The sequence below is a fragment of the Kogia breviceps genome, chromosome 11, assembly GCF_026419965.1.
Source record: "Kogia breviceps isolate mKogBre1 chromosome 11, mKogBre1 haplotype 1, whole genome shotgun sequence".
NCBI lineage: Eukaryota > Metazoa > Chordata > Mammalia > Artiodactyla > Physeteridae > Kogia > Kogia breviceps.
The window spans coordinates 14,769,691-14,795,018 of record NC_081320.1 but is presented as its reverse complement, the minus strand read 5'-3'; the positions used below and the strand labels follow the sequence as shown (position 1 = coordinate 14,795,018).

Here is a 25,328-nt window from a genome sequence, read left to right as displayed (position 1 = left end):
TCCGGAGCCTGTGCTCCGCAACGGGAGAGGCCACAACAGTGAGAGGCCCGCATACCGCAAAAAAAAAAAAAAAAAAAAAAAAATGACGTTGCACTGGCACAAGATTCTATAAACAGATCCAATGTACTGGAGAGAGAGCCCAGAAATGCACTGTGCATATGTGGGAACTTGACATATAATACCAGCATCATTTAAAATTGATTGGGAAGAGGGAAATTATTCCACAAATGATGCCGGGACAATTGGTTATACCAAACTTAGATCCTTATCTCCTACCACATACAAACATTACATCACAGATGGACTCCACAGACTTAATCATCACTAAAATTTAAAATTATTAAACTTAATGAAATAATGGCTGTAAGTAATAATGATCAGCTGCTGCTGACATTCCAACAAAGAAAGACAACCAGACACAAGGCGTTTCCTGATGGAAGTGCACACCACCTAGGAAGTATTCTTGCCGAAAATCTCAACCCTGGGTGTGATCACACCTCTAGATCTAACCACCCTCGCAGGAAAAGAGGAACGTGTGTCAAGTCGCCACAGCGATGCTGGCTACAAGAGCCAGACTCTGGGAAACCTCACAGGAGAAACAGCCTGGTTGTTTCAACAAATATATTACAAAGGGGTAGCAAAAGGAACAGAGGGGAACCTACCGATTGAAAGAGATTTAAATAACACAACACTGTTGCAACGTATGGACCTTATTTGAATTTCAGTTCAAACTAACAGTTACTATACATATACACGCTGCGTATGTACTAAAAAATGTCATTCGGGCACCTGCCAAAGCACCATGCAGGGAAAGACGTACAAAGATAAGGAGAGGGGAGACGCAGGCATTCTCTGCTGGGGACACCACCACCTTCCCCGACTTCCACACAGAGGGGGTTTGCTGCGAAGGCCAGAAACAGCAACTCCCATCCTGAGGGCAGGGCCCTCTTCTTCTCAACCTGGTCCTGGCGCCCCTCACCCAGGCACACAGTGAAGAAATGGTAAAAGCGCCCTCTTACTTCAGATGTCCCAGAGCTGAGGGACACACCTGTGACTGCACTTAGTCATCTCAGGACCCCAGTGCCTACCTGCTGGGTGGAACAAAGGATGGATGGATGCCCAACCTACCAACTGTATCCCCTGAATCCCATTAAAACTCAGGCCTCAATCCTAGTCCAATGCTCCCTGAAACAAACTGCAGAGAACTTGAAACATAGTTTATAAGGTTATACAAGGTCTAAGCTGGACAGGTCCTAAAGGATCATTTGTTCTCACACCTTCATTTTATAAAGCATAAAAGTGAAATCTGTAGAGGACTATTTGCTCTTCTTTAGAGGCGAAGTCAGTTCTGGAGCCCAGGTGTCTAAACTCCCAGTACAGTGATTTTTGTATTAAGGGGTTATTCTTTAAAGTAACAACCCTTTTTTCTCCCTGTATTCTTAACTAGGTCATTCAACCAACTTTGTGGTGACCGTCCTCTTACCCTCCAAGCGGTCCAAAGATTACTGGATTGCCAAGGGATCGGCTTTGCTCTGCCAACTAAATGAGTGAAAAGGTGCCACGTCTGTGCCTAAAAAGAACCAGGCCAGAGATCTCTCCTGACGGGGGAGAAAAGTCTGCGTAATTTATACGTGAGCAAAACAGGTTTACTTCTGATCTGGCTTAAAGGTTGCAAGTGTGGCTTTTCTTTCTTTTATAACCTAAAATAAAGTGTTCTGAGTCTCTCTTCCTGGTGGTAATTCAAGCTCTGATGTGAAAGCAGTGGGTGCAGCGCTCACCTCTTAAGCCTGCTCCCCCTCCCCCATGCAAGAGGCAACTTCCCATCAGTAAGGGTGGGGGGGGGGGCCGAGTCAGACCTCAGCACTTCCTCATCCACATGGGCTTTCTTCCTCTTCACGCTAAATGTGAAAGGCCCACTGTACACGTCAGTCTCGTGGCCCTAGGCTTTTCCATGTCTAGACCAGATTAAGGCTCAGGGCCCAACACATGAGATCTGGGCCCAAGGTGCCATTCCCCCATGCTGTGGGGCTGGATTATAATCCTTAGAAGAGCCTGCGGTCTCTCACAATAGTGCAGGTCGCTCCCGCTCAAGTGCAGAGGAACTCCCCGCTTTAGGGTAAAACTGTAGGAAAACTGGCCGAGTCGCCGTCCAGGTGCTTCGGCGCCCCTGCCACCTCAAAAGCAGTGCTAAATTGGAGCAGCCACCGTGGTTTGCAACCCATTTTGCGTCAGCCCTGCCAACCGGGTCTGTGGCTTCCTTGGCCCGGATATGAGCCAAGAAATTGGGTACCACCCAGCTAGGGTGCGGGCCTCTGGAGAAAGCCACGCCCCCTGCTTACAGGAAGAACTGCAGCCACAGCAGTCCTTCCCTCCCATTTTACCTTCTCGCCCCCCACCTTCACCCCCATACCTACCAACGCTGAGAACAGACTCAAGTCACTGAGAAACAGGGAGCACTACTTCTATTAGGAATCAGAGGGGGGAGGTGCCTCCTAAGTCATGGGAGTGGCTACAGCTGCAGAAGTCAGAGGGTTGACATTAGGCACCGCGGCAGCTGTAATCCGAGGTCAGAACGCTGCAGGAAACTGTGCCAGCCTCATGCAGAGCCTGGCCACTGCACAAACTTGTGTCTGCTGGAGCCCGCACATAACTGCCACTACTACCAAAGAAAAAGGTCTTCTGCCCCTTTCACCGTCCAAATCTCACTAAGTGTATCTCATTAGAAGACTCTCGATCATAGCGGCAAGGGAATCTCGGGAAGTTTAGCCCTCCTACCCCTGCAATACAGGGGGCACAGAATGGAGCAAAGGTGGTGAACATGGATCCTGAGCGCCATCACATCACTCAGTGGGACTCAAAGGTCTTCTTGGCCCTGGAAATGACCAAGAATGAACCCACAAGAAAGTCTCTGGAAACAGAAAGGGAAGGCCACAGAGCTGCAAGCTCAGGCAATCAGGTACCCGAAACCAGATACTTCTTATTGGCCCCATCCAAGTCCTAGGCAGACCCTCTGGGTTTTTGTGGGCTGCTCAGAGGCCCAGGAGAACCAAAAGGAAACTCTGCCACAGGCGGGAGACCCTGGTCTGTAACCATGGTGGGAGCAGGTGGCGGTGGGGAACGGGTATCAGCTGGGCAGGGCTGGAAGTTCCCATTTCAGACTCAGCTAGGGAAATTCTATTTTTAATCATTTTATATACAGATTCTTCATAAGACTTTATTTGGAAAACCCAAAGACGTAGAAATAATAAGTAACACATAGGACAGGGATGGGGGTGGGGGTTGAAAACCATTTTCTTGCACAACACCTCTGACAAAGCCTACCTATCCACCAGTCTTCAGCGTGTGAATGAGACACCCTCACACACTGCTTCAAGTCCAAGGCGTCAGGTCTTGGCTTGGCTTCTCTGGTCATTACAGGAGGGGGTCTCTGTTTGGAAGGCCAGCACCAGCACCCATAACATAGGTGTCCACACAGACAGGCAGGCACTGCTGACCACCATCTGGCTGTGGGGATACTGGCCAGGGCGAGGGACCCACAGCTCGGCGGAGATGCCCCTGTCCGGAACGGGGACCTGGAGCTGTGGGATCCCAGCACTTGGAGGCAAAGAGAAAGACACAGTCTCAGGGCACAGCAAGAGCCACTGGATACTCCGAGGCCCCCAAAGGCCTGCACAGCTTCTTTTCACCTCTCTCCTCCAAAGACAGGAATGTATCCTAGTATGTTAATAGATTTCCTACCTCTTGGCCCCCGTTACTACTGCGACAACAACACCAAAGGATACAGGCACTAAGACTAGCACACTGAACAACTCTCCCCCAGCTATTTGCTTCTTGGTTCAAGGATTATTAAAATTAGTTTGCTCAGACTTGCTAATTATCAGCCTCTGGGCAATGTCAAGCAGGGACCCTCCTCCCTGACCACACAGAGAGGCACCTCCGGGTCTCTGGCTCTCTCCCCTCCCCCAGCTTGGGTCTCATGTGAACACCATGCAGCCTTCCCAGATCAAGACAGAACAAGCTCAGGCTCACTTGGTCCTTTCAGCCCAGCTCTGGTGTAAAGTGCCCAATCCCTGCACGGCCACCTTGAAAGGAAATGGCCCCGATTGAGAAGGTACTAAACAGGTCACTGTATTCCTCCATCAGTGAAGGATGGTTGAGGAGCCTCCCCGTGTCAGGCACCATGGGGCACGTGGACACCAACAGGATCTGTCCCTGCTCTCCAGGTCACATCTGGCTGCCAGCTTCTGTCCATTTAAAAATGCAAACCCCACAGCACACGGGATGCCTGCCTCAAACCCTTCAGTGGCACCCTACTTCTCTCAGGCATGAGATTCTCACAGTCATTCCATCCAATTTACCTTCTAGACCTACCTCACCCCACTTCCCACTGACCTCCCAGGCTCCAGCCAGAATTACTTCATCTTGGTTCCTTTAACATGACCACTCTCCCACATCAGGCTTTTGCACCGTTCCCCTTGCTGGGAACTCCCTCCCCTCCCCGTTCAGTTGTTTACACATTTATTATTAAGCACCTATGCAGGTATCAGATGCCTGCATCTCCTGATCCGGACTTAGAAGCTCTGTTCATTGGGCTCCACTTTGTCGGGCTTCTACTCAGCAGCAACCAAAAGCTCGCTTTTGCTTGTCAGGCCCTTCCTGACACCCGCCACCCTAAGTTAGGTAGTAATGTCCAACACACAAACACACACACACGCACATCCCCACAGCCCCCTACACTCCCCTTGTGAACAATCAACTCAAAACCCAGCTTCCTCCCCAGACTGTGAGCTCCATGAAGGCAGGGCCAATGTCGGCCTGCTTCACCCCCAAAGCCACAGCACCAACACAACAGCGGGCACAATAGGAAGAACTCAAAAAGTTTGGTATAAGTTGAACTGTAGCCTGGAACCCAGGCCTCGCTGGTGTAGTTCTTCCGGCAGAAACCAGGCTGGGTCCCCATCTTTGGCTCCTCTACCCACCTCTGATTCACCTACTGGGCATCTCTGCGAGTGCACATTCTGTGGTCACCATGCTCCCTGCAAAACGTAGGGGCTGAACAAGCCCATTCCTACAGAGGTGCTTCCACCTCTGGAAAGCTATGAGCTTCTCCCTGATCTGCGGTGGAGAAAGGGCTGGGAAATCAAGTTCTTCTCAACCTTTATTCCAGGCCTCATGCTACTTTTAACAGACCCACCCATGCCCCCCCCGCCCCATCTGTTCTTTAACAAAGATAAATACGCGGTCCTGGCCCCGGCCCTGGCTTGAAGCAGTTACTTTTAATCTGGATTCACCTCCACCAGAGTGGACAGAGGACCGCTGTCCAGGCCATGAGGAACGGGAAAGGCTGCACCGTGATGGTGGGGACACTCACCCCCTACCACAGCCTTGAACTTCCGCCCCTGAAGCCGTGTGACCCGCATTCCTGGGCTGCAGGCCCACCCGCACTTCCGGGGTGAGGACTGACCGGGTGATGGGCTCGCGGCTGGCCCACCCCGGCCCAGCCACCTCACCTCTCCTCCAGTCGGCCCCCCAGGTCGCTGAACTGCCGGAACCGCTGCCTCCGCTGCGGCCGCCTCCGCTTCTTCCGGAACTTTTGTCGTGCCTCGCCCGGCAGGTAGGAACTTCTGGGCAGAGACATGTGGAGCGGCAACAGTGCGGGCCCAGCAAACCCAGCTTCCGGTACCTGAGCTTCCGGGGCGGGCGCTTCCGGAGCCAAGACGGCGGAGGAGGTGGTGGGCTGTGACAACCCAGTTACCACCTGACAATTGATCAATAAATGTTCCTTCCTCCCCAGGGAAGTGTGAGCAGCCCAGTAAATGACAGGACTGGTTCTCAGCCTTCATTGTGTGTCAGAATCTCACGGAGAGATTTTTTTAAATATTGACTCCTGACCTCTCTTCCCCCAGGGGCAGGTGCCAGGGTTAGAGGCAGATTTAAGAACAACCAGCAACACACACACAGCACACCCGTACACGCTCCCAGGCAGGGCCCTCTCTGGCAACCCCAAAGCTAGCATGATAAACCCCAGCTGTGCCAGTCCGCCTGGGGCCAGGGGCTGAGAAGTGATCAGAGGGCCCAGCCCACCCTGCTTTCCAAGAGCACACAGTCCAGTGGGTGAGGAAAGATCCACAGACCCTCTCCCCCAAACAAGCAGAGAATCCCTAAGGGCTGGGCTCTCTCTCCCCGGAGAGCTGAAGGAGAACGGGAGGGAGAGATGGATGGAGCTCTGCAGCAGGACTTTCTCAGTCAGGGGAGGTGTGGAGGGAGACTGCAGACAGTGAAAAGGAAGAGCATTAGCAAAGGTGGAGAGGCAGTGGCGAGGACAAATGGATAAAGATGTGGCACATATACACAATGGAATGTTACTCAGCCATAAAAAGAAATGAAATTGAGTTATTTGTAGTGAGGTGGATGGACCTGGAGTCTGTCATGCAGAGTGAAGTAAGTCAGAAGGAGAAAAACAAATACCTTATGCTAACACATATATATGGAATCTAAGGGGAAAAAAATGTCATGAAGAGCCTAGGGGTAGGACGGGAATAAAGACACAGACCTACTAGAGCATGGCCTTGAGGATATGGGGAGGGGGAAGGGTAAGCTGGGACGAAGAGAGTGGCATGGACATGTATACCCTCCCAAATGTAAGATAGCTAGCTAGTAGGAAGCAGCCACATGGCACAGGGAGATCAGCTAGGTGGTTTACGACCACCTAGAGGGGTGGGATAGGGAGGGTGGGAGGGAGGGAGACACAAGAGGGAGGGGATATGGGAACATATGTCTATGTATAACTGATTCACTTTGTTGTAAAGCAGAAACTAACACCATTGTAAAGCAATTATACTCCAATAACGATGTTTTAAAAAAAAAAGTTTTCTGACATCAGAGGCAGATCCGTGCTGAGAAAAGCTGGGGTCTGGGTGCTGAGACATCAGCATGAAGAAACTGGACTTTGGAAGAGAACAATAAGAAACCCTGAAGGTTTCTGAGTCGGGGGCACTTGCAAGATTAGTCCCACAGAAAGGTGGAGAAGGGACCAGAGGGTGATGACCTTAGGAGCAAAGGGGGCAAATCTGAGAGGGATTTTAATGGTAGAAGCCAGAGGCCTGGTGAAGGTGGAAAATGAGAAGTCTTAGGTGAGGGCTTTTGTAAACTAGAAAGTACTGTGTGAAGAACTGCTGTTACTGATAAACGGAGTGCAAGATATGGAGAGAGGTGGGGGGATGAGATAAGCCCAGGCTGTAGTCAAGTTTTCCAGAGAATCATGGCTCATTGGGATGGAAAGCGGGCTCCCAAGGAGGAACCTCTGGAGTGACGGGATAGAGGAGGACCTGGCCTGAAACAACATGAGGTGAAGGTGGGTCTTCCGAGGAGAAAGAGGGCACCTGGAGAAGGGAGCTCTCGGGCAGGCACCGCAGCTGGACCCCCTCTCCATCCCCTCAGCAGAGGGCAGGCATTTTCCTCCTGGAGTCCTCGCACCACAGCTGAGGGCTCTGCCAGGAGGGGGCGCTGGTGACCACGATCTGGAGGGAGTGGGAGAGGAATGGAAGGTGTGCTAAACTGTGTTCCCTCAGAATTCACATGCTGGGGCTTCCCTGGTGGTGCAGTGGTTGAGAGTCCGCCTGCCAATGCAGGGGGCACGGGTTCGTGCCCCGAGCCTGCGCGTCCGGAGCCCAGGAGCGCAACGGGAGAGGCCACGACAGTGAGAGGCCCGCGTAGCGCAAAAAAAAAAAAAAAAAAAAAAAAAAATTCACATGCTGAAGCTCTTTTAAAGAGGTGATTAAGTTAAAATGAGGCCTTTATGTTGGGCCCTAATCCAGTCTGACTGGTGTCCTTAGAAGACGAAGTGTGGACACACAGAGACACCAGAGTTGTGTGCACACCAAGGAGAAGCCACATGGAGACAGTGAAAAGGTGGCCACCTGCAAGCCAAAGAGAGAGACCTCAGGAGAAACCAAACCTGCCGACACCTTGATCTTGGCGTCTAGCCTCCAGAACCATGAGAAAATAAATTTCTATTGTTAAAGCCACCCAGTCTGTGGTATTTTGTTAGGGCAGCCCAAGCAGACTGGTACAGAGTGGGTAGGAAAGGCCACCTTGTGCCCAGTAGGACTGGACACGGGGCAGAGAGTAACAGGGAGGCCAGCGTTGGGCAGCAGCATTGCTGAGGGTGGGAGATCCTGGCTTCCTGAGTTCTTTACAGAAGGGGCCACAGGGCAGGAGGCTGCCTGCATAAAAATGAGAAGTAAACAGACCTGGGGGTAGGAAACAGCTCAGAGAAAGAGAAGGGGCTTTGCTTCTGCCCCGGAGATGGGTCTGACAGGCACTCCCAGCATCTCCAGCCCCCCTGACCTTACATTACGACTGATTCCACCACCTGCCTCCCTAAAACTTCCCAAGGGCCCAGGTCAAAGGCACTGAGCGTTAAGCCAAATCACCCCTCCTGGGCCCCAGGACCAAAGAGCATCCTCCCCTTACCTTCCTTTCTGCCCCAAGCACTGCTGAGGAAAGGCCAGTGTGGCCTCTACTGCCCAAAGTGCCCGGCCGGCCAACCCAAGTCTGACACAGTCCCAGCCACGAGGGGCCGCCAGCTGAGCTGGGGACAGAGTGGCCGCTTGGTGTCCGTGCTGAGGCCCTTGGGGCCGCTCAGGACACAGCCCACCCTGGCGCCCAAGCAGCCCTGTGCGGCTCTCAGCTCCCCTAACTGCTCCCTGACCAGGATAGAAGCACGGGGAGGCTACTTGTTGATGGGTCGTCCAGCGGGGGCGTGTTCTACCTCATAGCCTTCGCACCGCAGCAACATCGAGAACTGTGTTGTTACCCATGAAATGCCCTGCAGTAAGAAAAATGATCAGAAATGTGGCAGCTCTCATGACCCCCAAACACACACCCCGGAACCAAGAAGTAACCCTGCCAACCCCCTCCCTTCTGACCAGCCCAGTACAGTTCAGAAAGCTTCTGCAAGGGGGGCTCTCAACAGCTCTGCCAGGCAGGCAGGGCAGGATAAGCAGCGTTTCAGAGGTAAGGACTCAGGATGAGAACCAGGTGGTGAGCTGCCCCGAGTCACACAGCTAAGAGGACACCAAGTCCCAATCTTCCACCTCTGGATCCAGGGCTGACAGTCCTGAGCATTCTGGTTTATGTAAACCAAGCACCTCTGAGACCCCAGGCCCCTTCTGTCCTATGTCTACTTAAAAATGGACAATAGGGCTTCCCTGGTGGCGCAGTGGTTGGGAGTCCGCCTGCCGATGCAGGGGACACGGGTTCGTGCCCCGGTCCGGGAAGATCCCACATGCCGCGGAGAAGCTGGGCCCGTGAGCCATGGCCGCTGAGCCTGCACGTCCGGAGCCTGTGCTCCGCAACAGGAGAGGCCACAGCAGTGAGAGGTCCGCGTACCGCAAAAAAAAAAAAAAAAAAAAAAAAAATGCACAATAAAACCCTTCTTTTAGGAGAAGCTGCCATAGCTGGAAACCTCAACCTGAATTTTATTTCACTTTTTTTCTTTTTCAATAAAAAGCAGCAAAGTTCACCCTGATAAGCTTACAGTGGCATCGTAAAATAAGTATTTTAAAAGGGTAGATCCTGAGATTCATCTTCTTTCATTTCAGGATTTGATGCTCAGAATTGACATGATCCTCTGGGGTCACAATGCCCCTTTCTGTGACAGCTAGCACGTTAATGTCCTAAATGGCTAATTAAATTGCAGCGCTCCACGATCCACCAGAACCTTAAATGTTTCGTTATTTTCTCCACTTGAACATGGAAAACAGGTAAAGTAGGCTCAGGACTTCACACACGAAAGAAGCAGCAGAGCAGAATCTAACCCCAGGCAGCTTGGCCTCAGGGTCTATGCAATTATGACAACCGAATACTCGAGAGGCAGAGACCAGGAAAGCAAGTTAAGGTCCATCCAGACTCTCCCTTGTCCTGACTCCACAGCACTAAGAAGCAGAGGGAACTCAGAGCAGCCTCTGGGAGCCCGGGGAGCCCGAGGGTGGTGTTTGGGGCAGAAGGTACTGGGCTCTACTGCATTCGTGGGTCCAACCGTAGAGTTTAGGACCCCGAGACTGATGAAGGGCAACTGACTCAGATGAAAGGGACGTTGGCAAGGCCCAGAGTAGCCCCGGTGCAGAAGTGCAGCGAACTCATGCATGGAGTATGCCTGGACTCGGGGCGGGGGGGAGGAGGCGGAGCTTGCGGAGTGCTGCTGCGACGGCTTCCACTCTCCCAGCCGTTACCAAGTCCATGTGACAGGGAGTAAGCACAATAATAAAGTCAGAAGGAGAGAAACAAACACCGTACGCTAACACATATATATGGAATCTGAGAAAAAAAAAAAATGTCATGAAGAGCCTCCTAGACCATGGACTTGAGGATATGGGGAGGGGGAAGGGTAAGCTGTGACGATGTGAGAGTGGCAGGGACATATACACACTACCAAATGTAAATTAGATAGCTAGTGAGAAGCTGCAGCATAGCACAGGGAGTTCACCTCTGAGCTTTGTGACCACCTAGAGGGGTGGGATAGGGAGGGTGGGAGGGAGGGTGACACAAGAGGGAAGAGTTATGGGAACATATGTATATGTATAACTGATTCACTTTGTTGTAAAGGAGAAACTAACACACTATTGTAAAACAGTTATACTCAAATAAAGATGTTAAAAATAATAATAATTTTTTAAAAAAAAGAGCCTAGGGGTAGGACGAGAATAAAGACACAGACCTACTAGAGCATGGCCTTGAGGATATGGGGAGGGGGAAGGGTAAGCTGGGACAAAGTGAGAGAGCGGCATGGACATATATACGCTACCAAACGTAGGGTGGATAGCTAGTGGGAAGCAGCCGCACGCACAGGGAGATCAGCTCGGTGCTTAGTGACCACCTAGAGGGGTGGGATAGGGAGGGCGGGAGGGAGGGAGGCGCAAGAGGGAGGGGATATGGGAACATATGTCTATGTATAACTGATTCACTTTGTTGTAAAGCAGAAACTAACACACCACTGTAAAGCAATTATACTCCAATAAAGATGTTAAAAAATAAATAAATAAAGATTGTTAATATTTCCTGAGCATTACGAGGTGCAGGGCACTGTTCTCAGTGCTTTACACATGATTCAGCCTCGCCCCCACAACAACTCTATAAGGTAGGTGTATTTTTACCCCCATTTTACAGATGAGGAAGAGGCACAGGTGGTGCCCAGGTGGTCTGGCTCCAGCGTCCACGCTCTCAACCAATTAGGAATGAAAACAGTATTTGTCGAGCGAATGAACAGCCCCTATTAGCAATCTTTATCATTAAGGACCAAGCTATTCTGTGTGACTTCAATTTCCTTCTACTCCAAAGGTGAGCTCCATTTCTCATCTTTAAATTTCATCGGCAGAACCCCGTGACAGACGTCACCGTTGCAGTTTAAACCTCTGGAGCTTTCAGTTTGGGGTGATCCTCACTTTACAATCAGAAGTACGCTAACCACACAGCATTTTAAATTTCTCACTGCCAAGGCTAAGCGTTTGGGAGCAATTTCTGAATTTCTGTGGTTCCCTCTGGTCAACTCAGCCTTCAGAAGGCACCAGAAGAAACAGACCCACGAGGTGGAGAAAGCAGCCCCACGAAGATAACTGCACCCTGGTGGCTATCCAGGACATTCCTGATACCCAGAGTGCCCAGGGGCTGTGAGGTCTCTATCCAGAGCTGCAGCCGTATGAAGAACCGTGACTGAGAATCAGGCAAGCCCAGGTGTCCCAGTGTCACCTGTGCCGTCTGTCCAGCACAGCCCCCATCTGGAGGGCTGGCCCTCCAACTGCCCAGGTCCAACCCACCTGGCAGGCCGATGTCCTCTCAAAGCCTCTCTTTGCCCCCGCTCCTAGTGTCCCATCATCCCAACAGTGGACGGCAGGGAAGCTCTTAAAACATCAGCTGAGTCCAGCAGGAGTGGCAGGCAGAAGCCCACACTCAGAGGCGGGCAGCCTTGCGTGTCCAGCTCTTGCCTGCTCCACTTCGCAGACCTGCCAGAGCAGCTGGAACAAAGCCACGGGCTCTGAGTCCTAACAGAGAACCGCCATCACCCCACTAGGGGACAAGCCACAGGGGCCTCTGGGGCCTGACCCCTGTCGGGGTGCCCGCAGGGTGAGAGCTGACAGCTGAAAGCCATTCACTGACACAGGCCGGACATGGGCACAGCACCACACAGCACAGTCCACAATCCAACTACGGGAACACGGGACTCACAGAGGAGGAAACCACTCCCAGACCCACCCCCAGGGCTACGAAGGCCGACACTGCGATTTGCTTCACGATAGAATTTTTCAACAAACAAGATACAGGAACCTGACCCCGTATTTTTTTTTCTACAACAGCTTTATTGGCATATCATTCACGTAACATAAAATTCATTCTTTTCGAGTGGACGATTCAGTGATTTGGGGCACATTCAACAAAGTGGTGCAACCCTCACCACTAATTTTAAAACATTTTCAGGAGCTGAGATTTTGATAGGGCTTGAATGTGCAGCTCTCTGGGGAATATTGTCATCTTAACACTATTTATTATGTCTTCCAACCCACAAACATGAAATGTCTTTCTGTTTCCTTAGGTCTTCTTTAATTCCTTTCCATGATGTTTTTAGCTTTTATTTTGCATCTTGATCGTCACTAAATTGAGTCCTTAGTGTTTTTTATGCTGTTGTAAATGGAACTGGTTTCTTTTGTTTTAACTTATTTTTTTTAATTGAAGTATAGTTGATTCACAGTGTTGTGTTAGCTTCAGGTGTACAACAAAGTGATTCAGTTTTATATAAATGTGTATGTATGTGTAAATATATGTACGTATATATTCTTTTCTGATTCTTTTCCATTATAGGTTATTACAAGATATTGAATAGAGTGGAACTGGTTTCTTAGTTGCATTTCCACATTATTCTTTGCTAGGGTATAGAAATACAACTGCAAAGGTATGTTAAAATCGCTCAAGAAGATAAGAGAGGGTGATGCAAGAGGGTGATGCAAGAGGGAAGAGATATGGGAACATATGTATATGTATAACTGATTCAGTTTGTTGTAAAGGAAAAACTAACACACTATTGTAAAACAATTATACTCCAATAAAGATGTTTAAAAAAAAAAAAAAAGAAGATAAGAGAATTTATTTCAAAAATCCCACAAAAGGAAATAATTTTCCCAGTGTATTTCCATGGATACTACTCATGGTTAATAACAGCCGACGTATCAGCCTCCAGCCTTAAACTTAGGAGGCTCACAGTCAGGTAGGAGAGAGAAAACAGACAAATTTTAAGGGAAGTTAAAAAACAGAAAGGTGCCAGTAAGAAGTTAGGATTGGGCTTCCCTGGTGGCACAGTGGTTGAGAGTCCGCCTACCGATGCAGGGGACACGGGTTCGTGCCCCGGTCCAGGAAGATCCCACGTGCCCCTGCGTGGCTGGGCCCGTGAGCCATGGCCGCTGAGCCTGCGCGTCCGGAGCCTGCGCTCCGCAATGGGAGATGCCACAACAGTGAGAGGTACGCGTACCGCAAAAAAAAAAAAAAAAAAAGTTAGGATTAAGTGCTGAGTTCAGAAGAGGGAGAAATGCGTTCCTGGCTGGGGAGTGTATCAGGAGCCCCACGTGGAGGGAGAGCTAGTGTCACAGGCACCAAAGTTTCAACCATGAGGGATACTCTGACATCATCAAAAAGTTAAAGGTGTCACTCCTCTCACCGCAGAGCAGGGCCCACCCGAACACCCCCTCCTCGGGAGAAGCAGCAGAGCCCTGGGTCTAATCAGAGGTAGCCTGCAACTCCCCGGATCCAAAGGCAAAGAAAAAGCCTTTGGCAGGGAACTCCTCCAAAAGGGCCTTCACCCGCTTCCCCATTCTCTCGTTCCGCGTGTAAATAAGCTCCCCGTGGAGGTAGCTGTCGATCTCCTGAGCAGTGATGTGCTCCTCAGGTGGTAGCGTGGCGTTAATAAAATTGGGAACCTCCGCCAAAATAAAGAGAAAAAAATTAAGGGCAACAGAGTTATGAGCAAAGCTGTTCAATTTGAGCATCGAAACACCCAGCCCGGAGAGTCAAGACGCTGTCAAGAAAAAGGTAAAAAGTGACACACCATTCTCGGAGCCTCCTGCCGGCTATTTTTCCAGACAGTAATATCATTCTCTGTAACCCAAGTGAAAAAATATTAAATGAAGTGCCCTGAAAGAACTCTTAGGCTACGTCAAACAGTATTTCTGTTCCATTTAAATGATTCTGTTTGGGGAATTCCCTGGCGGTCCAGTGGTTAGGACTCCTAGCTTCCACTGCAGGGGGCACAGCTTCGATCCCTGGTTGGGGAACTAAGATCCTGAAAGCCACACGGACGGGCAGCCAAAAAAAAAAGATTGTGTTTGATGCCACATGTTTCTATAAGGAAACCATTTCTGTGCATAGCACATCAGTTGTGGTTTTTTTTAATTGGAGTATAGTTGATTAACAATGTTGTGTTAGTTTCAGGGGTACAGCAAAGTGATTCAGTTATACATGTAGTTTTTTCCAATATAGGTTATTACAAGATCTTGAATACAGTTCCTTGTGCTATACAGTAAATCATTGTTGTTTCTCTGTATTATGTTTCATAGTTTGTGTCTGTTAATCCCAAACTCCTAATTTATCCCTCCCTTCCCTCTTTTCCCTTTGGTAAGCATAAGTTTGTTTTCTATGTTCTGAGTCTGCTTCTGTTTTGTAAATAAGTTCTTTGGTAATGTTTTTTTAGATTTCACATATAAATGGTATCATATATTCATCCTTCTCTGTCTGGCTTACTTCACTTAGTATGACAATCTCTAGGTCCAGCCATGTTGCTGCAAATGGGATTATTTCATTCTTTTTTATGGCCAAGTAATATTCCATTGTATATATATATATATATATATATATATATATATATATACCACATCTTCTTTATCCATTCGTCTGTCAGTGGACACTTGGGATGCTTCCACAGCTCATCCATAGTTTTAACTTGTTTGATTCACACATGATTTTTTCATAAAAATAATTTTACACAATTTACATATTTTATTTTATTTTATTTTGCAGTATGCGGGCCTCTCACTGTTGTGGCCTCTCCCATTGCGGAGCACAGGCTCCGGACGCGCAGGCGCAGCGGCCATGGCTCACGGGCCCAGCCGCTCCGCGGCACGTGGAATCTTCCCAGACTGACACGAACCCGTGTCCCCTACATCGGCAGGCGGACTCTCAACCACTGCGCCACCAGGGAAGCCCCTCAATTATGTACTTTAGAACCAACCATTATGATTCAATTACCAAATACATCCAACTTCTATAGACATTCAACTGTTTTATAAATTCCTTATCTTTACATTTTCATTATTTCTCCAATTCCCATCTCTCCCTCTCGCTCTCTCCACTGGTCTTTGCCCTACTGGTGAATATTTCACCCGATTCCAGTGCACGTCTTAGCCAGCTTCAGTATTTTGGCTAACAACAGGATGCTAATACACCAAAACTGTGACGGTCAGGGGTGGTTTTTGCAACACAGTAGCTGTAGGCGAGGCTGACACGTTGCATTGGTTCTCTCCCCAGCCCCAAACCTCGGCCTCCACCCACCGCCCCCTCTCCTGCTCCCTGGCATTTAACAAGGTTAAAAATTACCCTAGTCAAATACAGAGTAGGATATGTACCCTCCTCCTTCTCCTACTTCCAGTACCCTCCAAAAGACCTTTTGAAAATCCTCACACTGTAATGTAGACATCTATTTCCATTTTCTGGATAACAGCTCTCCTTCTGTTATTTCCTTGAAGTGATATCCTTTCGTTTTCAAATCAAGAGCCTTCATCTTCTCCTTTGTCATCTTTTTTTTAAAAATCATGTCATTTATGTAAGATCCTTCCCTCCGTTTCCCAAAATCTCTTCTCTTCCGCACAGCAGTGCCTTTCCACGCAGGCAGCCCCCAAATGTGCAAGGTGACCTCCCCCTGCCGTCCTGCTCCCCCTTCTAAATGCCAGGCACGCCCTACGACCTGCACCACTCGGCCACGCGCCTGGCCCTCATTCCACAACCGCAGGCACGTTCCCCATACCCCACACCACCCGCAGGGGCCCCGTGAACAGGACAGGCGTGGAGGAGCCACAGGAGAGGAACGCAGAAGACAGCTGTCTCCAAACAGCTGTCAGCCGTGCCATCTGCCCATATAACTAACTCCCAAGCAGCCCCCAACCCATGTTAACGTCTATCTGCCGCATCAAATTTTAATTTCCCATCTGATCTTGAGCCTTCTCCCCACCTCCCCCACCCAGGGTGTGCGTAAGAATGACCACCACCATAAACTCTGCTGTGCCTTTTTTTAGTGTATTTCTTCTTTTCTGCTTCCTCTTGCTCGCTCTGCCTTGGTTTTACTTCCTCCTCTCTAGACTTTCTGGAAAGTTCCTTTTATCTTTTGCTATTTGCAGGGCGAGTCCCTCTCCCTGGGACATTCCTTTTTCACCTCTTATACTCACTCACATTTCCTATGACAGGGTCCCCGGATCTAACAGACCTGGACAGCATCACTCACACCCACCAGCTCCCTCCCCTCTCTTTTCCAGTGTCCTGAAGGTGGGCAAGACAAAACACTCCCCCATGTCAGAAGCTCAGCTGGACTCGCCACTTCCACGTGATCTTAGTGGGGAAGGGAAGGAAGCCAGGGTTTGTCCCACGGGAAGCCTGTTGATCGAAGCATAACAAATATCCATCCTACCTCCCTCCTGTAGGGAGGCTGCCATCCTCTGAGCCCTGTCCGGCCACTTTCTTCCCCTAGGTGGCCCCTAGGTAAGGCCTGTCCTGTGTCTACACTGACTGCACCAGTTCGGCCACACTCACTGCAGTACTGCAGGGTGGAATCCATGTCCGGGAATGCTGGCAGCCTCCCCAGCTTCTTATGTGCCCCCCCCCCCGTAAGAATACCATGAACACTTGCCAGTGCATCGTGCTCACATGTTTCTGGAAGTCACCAGAAGCTGCAGCCAAAGCTCTGCTCCATCATTTCTCAAAAGTTACCTAAGCCAGCAAGGAGGCTTTCAGACTCAGACCCCTTCTCCTCTCTGAAGGCTGGTTCACGCTGCCTGCTGCCTAAGCCATGGGGCCTGCCGCCAAGTCCCTCGAAGAAGCTTCATCCTTTGACTTCATCTGGGAATTAACTCTCATCAATGTCCCTCTCAGTTCTTTTTTTGTTTTTTTTAATATATTTATTTCTTTATGGCTGCACTGGGTCTTCGTTGCTGCACGCAGGCTCTCTCTAGTTGCAGCGAGCAGGGGCTACTCTTCGTTGCGGTGCGCGGGCTTCTCCTTGCGGTGGCTTCTCTTGTTGTGGAACACGGGATCTAGGCGCGAGGGCTTCAGTAGTGTGGCATGTGGGCTCAGTAGTTGTGGCGCATGGGCTTGGTTGCTCCACAGCATGTGGCATCTTCCCGGACCAGGGCTCGAACCTGTGTCCCCTCCATTGGCAGGAGGATTCTTAACCACTGAGACACCAGGGAAGTCCCCCTCTCAGTTCTTAAGTTTCCTAAAGAACGCTTTTGTTAGCTGCAGCATCCCACTCAACACCTACATCTGCCTGATTGTATTTTTAGAGCCCTTCATGACCTCGATCCTCTGTACACAGGATGTCCCAGTGTCGGCAGGTAACGTCCTTATTCTTGCACTTAAATGCACCCTGAGCTGAGCAGGGGATAAGGGCTCTCACCTGGGAGCTGTCATGGCTGAAGATGATGGAACTGAGGTCCCCGCAGTTACAGTGTTTGCTGAGGTCCTCTGTTGTGTAGGGGATCTGAAGGCTGCCCGCTCGCAGGCTCTCCTGCTGCAGGAGGGTCTGGTTTAAAGCAAAGATGACCTGAGGGGAGAAAATATAGGTCTCTTTTAAGTCCACTGACACTGCAATCATTAGCTGCCGTCTTATTTCTTTTGTCCATGCTTGGCAATAGCCTCACCTGTGTTCGTTATATAAGGACATGGACCCTGCTGATAAAAAAGGGAATGCAAGTCCCTGGACCGTGTCCAAAGAAAAGGAGGACAGTCCTGCCCAAGTCAGCCCCCATCAGATGACACCTGGGGAAGTGCCTTAAAAGGGACACCGACAACCTGGAACTCTCCCACGAGAGTGATCAAGAGGTGAGGGTCCCAAAGAGCTGGCTTGTGAGGACCTGGGGAGGTGGGGCAGGGAGGGACACACAGACAGACACACGAACCAACAGGTTTCAATTACATCAAGGACCGGACAGGACTGTGCACAGTACACACAGGTCTTTTCCAACCATCGGGGTGGCATTTGCCAGCTAATGGATTCATTAGGTCCATGGGATGTTAATGGAAGTTACTGTGGGAAAAAGAGGGGAAATGAAGACTACACAAAATCAAACAGATTTTTATCTTTATGAACTTTGCCAAGTCTTGACACACTGAAGTGTGCTCTGCTTCGCCCTGAGGAGGGGAGAGCGTGCTGGGTTTCCCAAGCTGATTTCAGGCACACATCACCAGAGAAGGGTTAACTGGAACATCTTTGGGGGACAATTCAGACTCGAGGAATTTTACAAAGCAGTGGATTCCCCTTGACACTGGAGAGCTAGGTCAAAGGGGGAAAGGCGGGAATTCTGGCACCAGGTAGGAATTGGGACCAGCCACCCTCTACAAGGCTCCTGACAGCACTGTGGCATTTTCCCTCTCATTCGCCCAAGTATGGACACAGACGTATCACCTTTGCCAGCTGCCCCAGTAGTCGGTGTACAGGATACTGCTTTTGCTGGAATGTTCCCCCCCTCCCTCTGGCTGAAATGCAGACAGGCGGGACCTGTCTGATCATGAGGTCTTCAGCAGGAAATTTTCAATTCTCTGGAGATAACACACTGCAGGTCTCAAGTCATCAAATGACACTATGCAGCCCCCAAACCCCCTTCTTTCTCCTCCTCATTCTGAGTGGCAAAGAGCAGGGGAGTCTTGTCACCTTGCTTCCCACGGGCCACCTCGCCTGAGCCTGCCTGCCACACACCCTCCTTCCACACCCCTTCCTCCCTGGGTTACTCTGTCCCTGTCAAGGCACCTTAACCAAATGGGGAGGGGGGCAGCTCCCTCTTTGTAAAATCCTCTCCTCTCCTCTCTTCTCTCCACGTCCCCCACTCCCTGTCAGAGACACCTCCTCCAGCCTCTCCTGGAGGTCAGCTCCTGAAGGATCTGCAGACCAGCCTCTTCTATCTTGGGACAGGACCCTCTGGGCCATGCTGTGTTCCCACCCTCCCCACCCCACCGCTGGTGGTGTGAGTTGACAGAAGCAAACATATCCATGGGCATGTCTGCAAATTTCAGTCCAAGTGAGGAAACTCAAGATGAGCCCCTGGGTTCTAAAGCCATACAGTGAGGACCTATCCACACCACCGGGTGTTGCTAAATGGCTCTCAATCAGCTGGAGGAACGAACCTTTGGAGGGGAGGCAAGGGGGCGTTATGGAAGCACCTCTCAGGTTTGCCATGCCCCAGGCTAAGGCTTCACACATTCTGTCTCAGTATAACTCATCCAAACCAAGATCCCAGGGTCTGATGGGTTCACGAACACCTGCTGATGGCTTGTAGTGTTCTAAAGGCGTTCAGGATGAGCCCAGGTTACTTGTTGCTAAGAGACCTTCCTCTAAGAGTTTCCATTGATTCTGGAATGTTTTTGTTAAAGTGTTCTTGGTATTTAGAGAAGATTGAGCCACTCATTCTAATAGACTCACCAGTCTGCAAATTGGGGAACACTGTATGGGCCACATTATATGGTAAATAAGAACTTTGTTTATTCAGTCCCCTCTCAACGTATTCAAGGGTCACCTGTTGACAAGAAGCTTACAAAGACTTGCTAGGATGTTTGTCTTTGCTTTTGATGATTAAGCTTTAAATAAGTTTGCATACCAAAACTAAGCCAGTAACATTATTTTCTGAGTGCTGACTATGTACCCTGCTAAAGAGTACGCTTCTGTTCTCATTTAATCCTCTCAACATCCTAAAGTAGTAACTATTGTTAAATCTACTTTAAAGAACAAGAAAATGAGGGGGAAAGAAGTTAAATAATTTGCTCATGGTCACATAGCTTAGTAAACCAGTGTCCCCACAAAGCGTGTGAACCCAAACAGTTCAATAACTGAGCCCGAGATCTTCACCACCATGCTGTACACGAGGTACGCTGCTACCAAGTAGCGTAACTGACTTTTGTCATATGGTCTAATTTAAATTATTAGGCTTATGCTAAAGACCTGGGAATCTGAAACTGGGAAGAAGGGAGGGAGGGTTAGAGGAGGGAGGAGAGAGGGAAATGGGAAAGCAGAAAAGAAATCAGGGGCTTCCCTGGTGGCGCAGTGGTTGAGAATCCGCCTGCCGATGCAGGAGACACGGGTTCGTGCCCTGGTCCGGGAAGATCCCACATGCCGCGGAGCAACTAAGCCCGTGAGCCATGGCCGCTGAGCCTGTGCGTCCGGAGCCTGTGCTCCGCAACGGGAGAGGCCACAACAGTGAGAGGCCCGCATACCGCAAAAAAAAAAAGAAATCAGAAAGAAAGGCACACTAAAGCTTTTCTTCACCCAAATAAGAGTAGCACTCACACTATATCTAGAAAAGAGAAAATTTTATACAAAAGAAGTTTTAAATTGCCCATAATTTCAACACTCGAGTTATAACTGCTTTTAACAACACGTGGGTATATACTGAGTATATTTTCTTTCAGTTTATTCTATACCTTTTATACAATTGATTGTATTATACATAATATTTAGTATCCTTAACTGTGTCACCTTGCTCTACAGCAGTAATTAACACACAACTCTAAATCAACTATACTTCAATTCAAAAAAAATTAGTATCCTGCACTTTTTGTGTGACAGTGTAAGCATCTCCTCACATGATGACTCTGTCTTAGCCTCACATTGCATGTGATAGGCCATCACTATGCCAAACTTTCTATTGTCAAATAGTTAGGTCTTCATTTTGAAAAAAACTATCATGAATAACACCGTCAAGAGCGTCTGGGAGCAGAAAGTTTTTTCTATTTTCAAATTATTTCCTTGATATTGATTCCTAACCAGCCAAAAGATTTTTACTTTTCTTTTTTCTAAAAACCTTTTTACTTTTGCTTTTTTTTTTCTTTAGTAAAAATTTAACTCTCCGTTAAAACACAAATTCAATAAGCATTAAGTGGTAAGGCAGACAATCTCCCAAAGCCAATTTTATACAGAAGCCCTGCCTCCAGTACAATCTGTACCTCCACGCCGATGCAGCCCCAGCAGCATGCCAGGGAAACCGCGCTGCTGCGACTGCACACGCCCACTGTTCCCTCTGCTTGGAAGGCTTCTCCTACCCTCATCCCTATGGCAGACACACACGTGTCTTTTGAAATAGCAACAGGAGAATCTCCTCCTCGTGGAGCCTCTGTCACTAACTCCCAGGCACAGTGAGACCATCTCCTCTCTGCCCAGAGCCTCCTGTGACTATTCTATTACAACGCTAATGGCACCGCCCTGTGTAGCCACCCCAAGAGTAGCAATCGTGTCCTCCTCACCTCTGCATCCTTCCCATCTGGCACACAGGACATGACATACTGTAAACATTCAATGAATTTTGACTGAACGAATAAGGGTTAGAAATGACTCTGCCAAAAACTGAAGTCTGAGGCAGGATGGACACTTTATAAAGGAAGCCCAGCAAAATGTCGCCAGTCAAGCCAAATAGGGAGCATCTCCAGAAAAGCCAGACTCACCAAACTTCTCAGAAAAGTAAATGGAGGGTGGAGGTAGGGGAGGAGTATTAGGCCTAATGTGGGGGAGTAAATCTTACGCCCCCGAGACTCACATTTTCTTTGAGCTTATCCCTCAGCCAGCTTTGGGAGGTCTGCCTTTGGACTTATTCCTTAAATGCTGGTCCCTACCAAGCCTCCATTCTCTTAAACTCCCATATTCTCCCGGTATAAATCAGGATAGTCTAAGCTCTGCCACAATAACAAATTAAACCTGAAATTTCAATGGTTTAGCAAATGTCTGTAGCTTGCTCACACAAAGTCTGAGTGAGGCAGTAGCTCTTTCATCCGTCTAGTCCCTCGGGAATCCAGTTTGGTTTATCCTGTGACGCTCTTCTCCCATCAGTTTCCATGGGAGCCAATGGAGTGAACGTGGCAGGCGACCTACAGTTCTTAAATGCCTCAGCCTGGAATTCCCACAATTCATTGGCTAGAAGTAGTCACGTGGCCTTGCCTAATCCTCAGAGGGGCTGGGAAATGTAGTCTTCCCATTTGCCCAGGGAGAAGTAATGTCCTTGAGACATTATAATGGTTGACGGGGAGTTTTAGTGCATTAAGTTATTCAAGATACCAGACACGTCCCTATTTAGAATTACACACAGTCCCTGGTGGAGGAAGACCATCAGGACCGTAACCTGGCTAATGGGGCTCATCCTGAAGGTTCCCTGGAAGCCTGTGGTCCTCAAGCAAGAGAGGTCTGGGGACAGCAGAGGCTGGGGATGGGGGTGCGGGGAGCACAGGATAGGGAGCAAAAAGCCAGTCGTAATCCTGGGTTAGCCTAGAATTCCGGAAATTGAGTGGTTGGCCAACCAAGCATCATGAAGAGTGAAAGAGTAATGGATCTGAAAGGTGTCATGAAAGGTCATTCTTGTGTCAACTAATAAAGAACAGAATCACAGCAAGTACAGGGCTAAAAATTCCTGAAGTTCATTCATTCTTCTTCCATTCATTAATTCAGTCAATAAATTGTTATCGGTGCCTACTGATCCAAGCACTGAAGATACAGTAATGAACAAGAAAGACAAGATCCTTGCCATCCTAGGGTTTTCATTTTACCTGGAAGTGTGGGAGGTGGTGTCAAGAAGAAGAGGAGGAGGAGGAGGGGGGCTGGTGTATCCCAGAAAGACATCACCCTCCCAGAGGCAGTGGCCCAAAGTTAAACGTTCACTCTATGATTTCAGGCTTGCTAGGACAGCCCATCCACAAGCAAATCAAAACCCTTCCCAGATTAGCCCTTTGCTGCTTTGCCTTGGCAGGAAGGAGGTCCTTCCTTGTGGCACCCAGCGACTCTGAGACGGCCATACTACAAATACATGTCTTTTAAGGAAGTGTGAACAGTGAACTGTGCGTGTGTCTGAGTTGGCGCTAAGTCTTTCTTTTTTTCCTAAAAAAACCACAGAAACGCCCTTTTTAAATCTCTAACACAACTTCCTATACTCACCGAGTCTTTTCTTCTAGAGCTGCTACAACTTTCCAACTATTAACCTTGGAGGCTTTAATCCTGTGCTTATTTATAGCCTAACTACTTCTGAGAGGCCTTAAGCATCTTGCAGATGAAAAGCCAGCACCGGATAAGCCATTGACCATTCTACCTCAAGTGTCCACCTAAGAGATCTGGAGGAAGGGGCCGGGTTTTCTTGGCTGGAAACAGCAAGGATCCCAGCCCACAGTGCTTCCCGGAAGATCCTGAGCGCCAAACACAGGGCTCGTTTTCTGTTCCACGAAACGCATTCAGTGGAAGCCAAAAGAAGGCTCAGAGAAGCACCTAAAGGGACAGTTTGGCCCAGGTATTCCTAGAAGGCAGCCACCCCAACACCTCCCTCCATGGCTGAGCAGGGACCTGGGCAAGCCTCTGGTGCAGTTTATGTTTAACGGAGAAAAGCTCTTACTGACACCAACTAGATTGCTGGGAGAAAGACCAAACATGGTTTCCTGAGGAAGAAGTCTCTGAGTGAGGCCCTGCCAGGGTTTCCTTGGAGCCTAACACACCCAGTGACTCTGAGCCCTTGTTAGCTACCATCTTCACCACCACACAGCCAAGGAGGTGGGTCTCTGCCTCCTCCAAACAGCAGCCCTTTATCACCTCTGCTGCCCAGACCTCGGTTCAATGTCCACTCCTGGGGCCACCAGAGCTCTGTCCAACCAGGGGCAGGGCCCCAGAGGCACTGCTGGAGGTGCCTTCCTTGCCGCAAACCTGTGGTGCAAAGCAAGGGTGGCCACTTGTGTCTGTCCCTTAGTAGAGGAGGTCACCACCCCCAGGTCCCTGCAGAAAGTCTCCACATCTTGAGGCAGAGGACAGGGAGCACATGAGGGCTCCACAAAAACAGTACACAGCCCCGAACTCACCCCAGCTAAAGCCACTAAGGGCCAGACCCAGCTTCCTCAGAAGCGGGGACCTCTCCAAAGGATTATCAACTGTCAATCGGCCTTATGTAGTTTACTCTCCTTGCTGTGCTTGGCAAAGTCTGGGCCAGTCTAACAAATGTGGGGTTCTAGGATGTGACTCACAGAGAAGCAAATTCCTAAGAAACAAGTCTGTTTGGCTAAGTTGACCCCAGAGGCATCTTGTATCCAGTCAATTCCTTCCTTTGGAGTTTCTGCTACCATTTTCTCACATGTTGCACTGGTTAGCTAGGACTATCTTAACAAACTGTGTAATTTAAACAACAGAAACATATCGTCTCACAGTTCTGGAAGCTGAAGGTCCAGAATCAAGGTGTTAGTGGTGTCAGGCTCCCTCTGAAGGTGCTAGAGGAGGATCTGTTCTAGGCCTCTCTCCTAGCTTCTGGTATTTTCTTGGCTTGTGACAGCATAACTCCAAAATTTACATGGTGTTTTCCCTTGTGTGTTTCTCTGTGTCTTGAGTTCCTCTTTTTATAAGGACACAGTCATATTGGATTAGGGTCCACCCCAATGATCTCACCTTAACTTGATCATCTGCAAAGACCCTATTTCCAAATAAGGACTCGGTCACAGGTCCTGGAGATTAGTATTTCATTGTAAGAATTTAAGGACACACACACAAAAAAAGAATTTGAGGACAAAGTCTACTCATAAAGTATATCAATCTCAGCTCTACTCTCTTTTTAATAGTTAATATGGGGCTTCCCTGGTGGTGCAGTGGTTAAGAATCCACTTGCCAATGCAGGGGACACGGGTTTCAGCCCTGGTCCGGGGAGATTCCACATGCCGCGGGAGCAACTAAGCCCGTGCACCACAACTACTGAGCCTGCGCTCTAGAGCCCACGAGCCACACAACTACTGAAGCCCGCACGCCACAACTACTGAAGCCCAGATGCCTAGAGCCTGTGCTCTGTAGCAAGAGAAGCCCCCGCAATGAGAAGCCCACGCACCGCAAGGAAGAGTAGATAGACCCCACTCGCCGCAACTAGAGAAAGACGGCGCGAAGCAACGAAGACCCAATGCAGCCAAAAAATAACTAAATTAAGTAAATAACTTTTTTTAAAGACAGTTAATATGCATATGGTAAAAATTTCAAACAGTACAAAGAAATGAATCTCCCTCCCATTCCTGTTCCCCAATCACCCTCTCTAAAA

General features: G+C 49.2%; 2 protein-coding genes across 2 annotated transcripts in view; one reads left to right on the top strand and one right to left on the bottom strand.

Annotated features, from left to right (window-relative positions):
• The window catches only part of DNAH6 (dynein axonemal heavy chain 6), a 297,300-nt gene extending 295,579 nt beyond the window's left edge, over window positions 1–1,721 (top strand). Inside the window, exon 77 of the mRNA XM_059078614.2 lies at window positions 1,448–1,721. Coding sequence (XP_058934597.1) covers window positions 1,448–1,551 — 104 coding nt within the window. The 3' untranslated portion in view covers window positions 1,552–1,721. The remainder of the gene's footprint in view (window positions 1–1,447) is intronic.
• Window positions 1,722–3,368: 1,647 nt separating this feature from the next.
• Window positions 3,369–25,328, bottom strand: part of TRABD2A (TraB domain containing 2A) — a 56,583-nt gene continuing 34,623 nt past the window's right edge. The window contains 6 exon segments of the mRNA XM_059079660.2: window positions 3,369–3,594; window positions 5,511–5,737; window positions 8,714–8,794; window positions 8,796–8,835; window positions 13,795–13,964; window positions 17,705–17,851. Coding sequence (XP_058935643.1) covers window positions 3,384–3,594; window positions 5,511–5,737; window positions 8,714–8,794; window positions 8,796–8,835; window positions 13,795–13,964; window positions 17,705–17,851 — 876 coding nt within the window. The 3' untranslated portion in view covers window positions 3,369–3,383.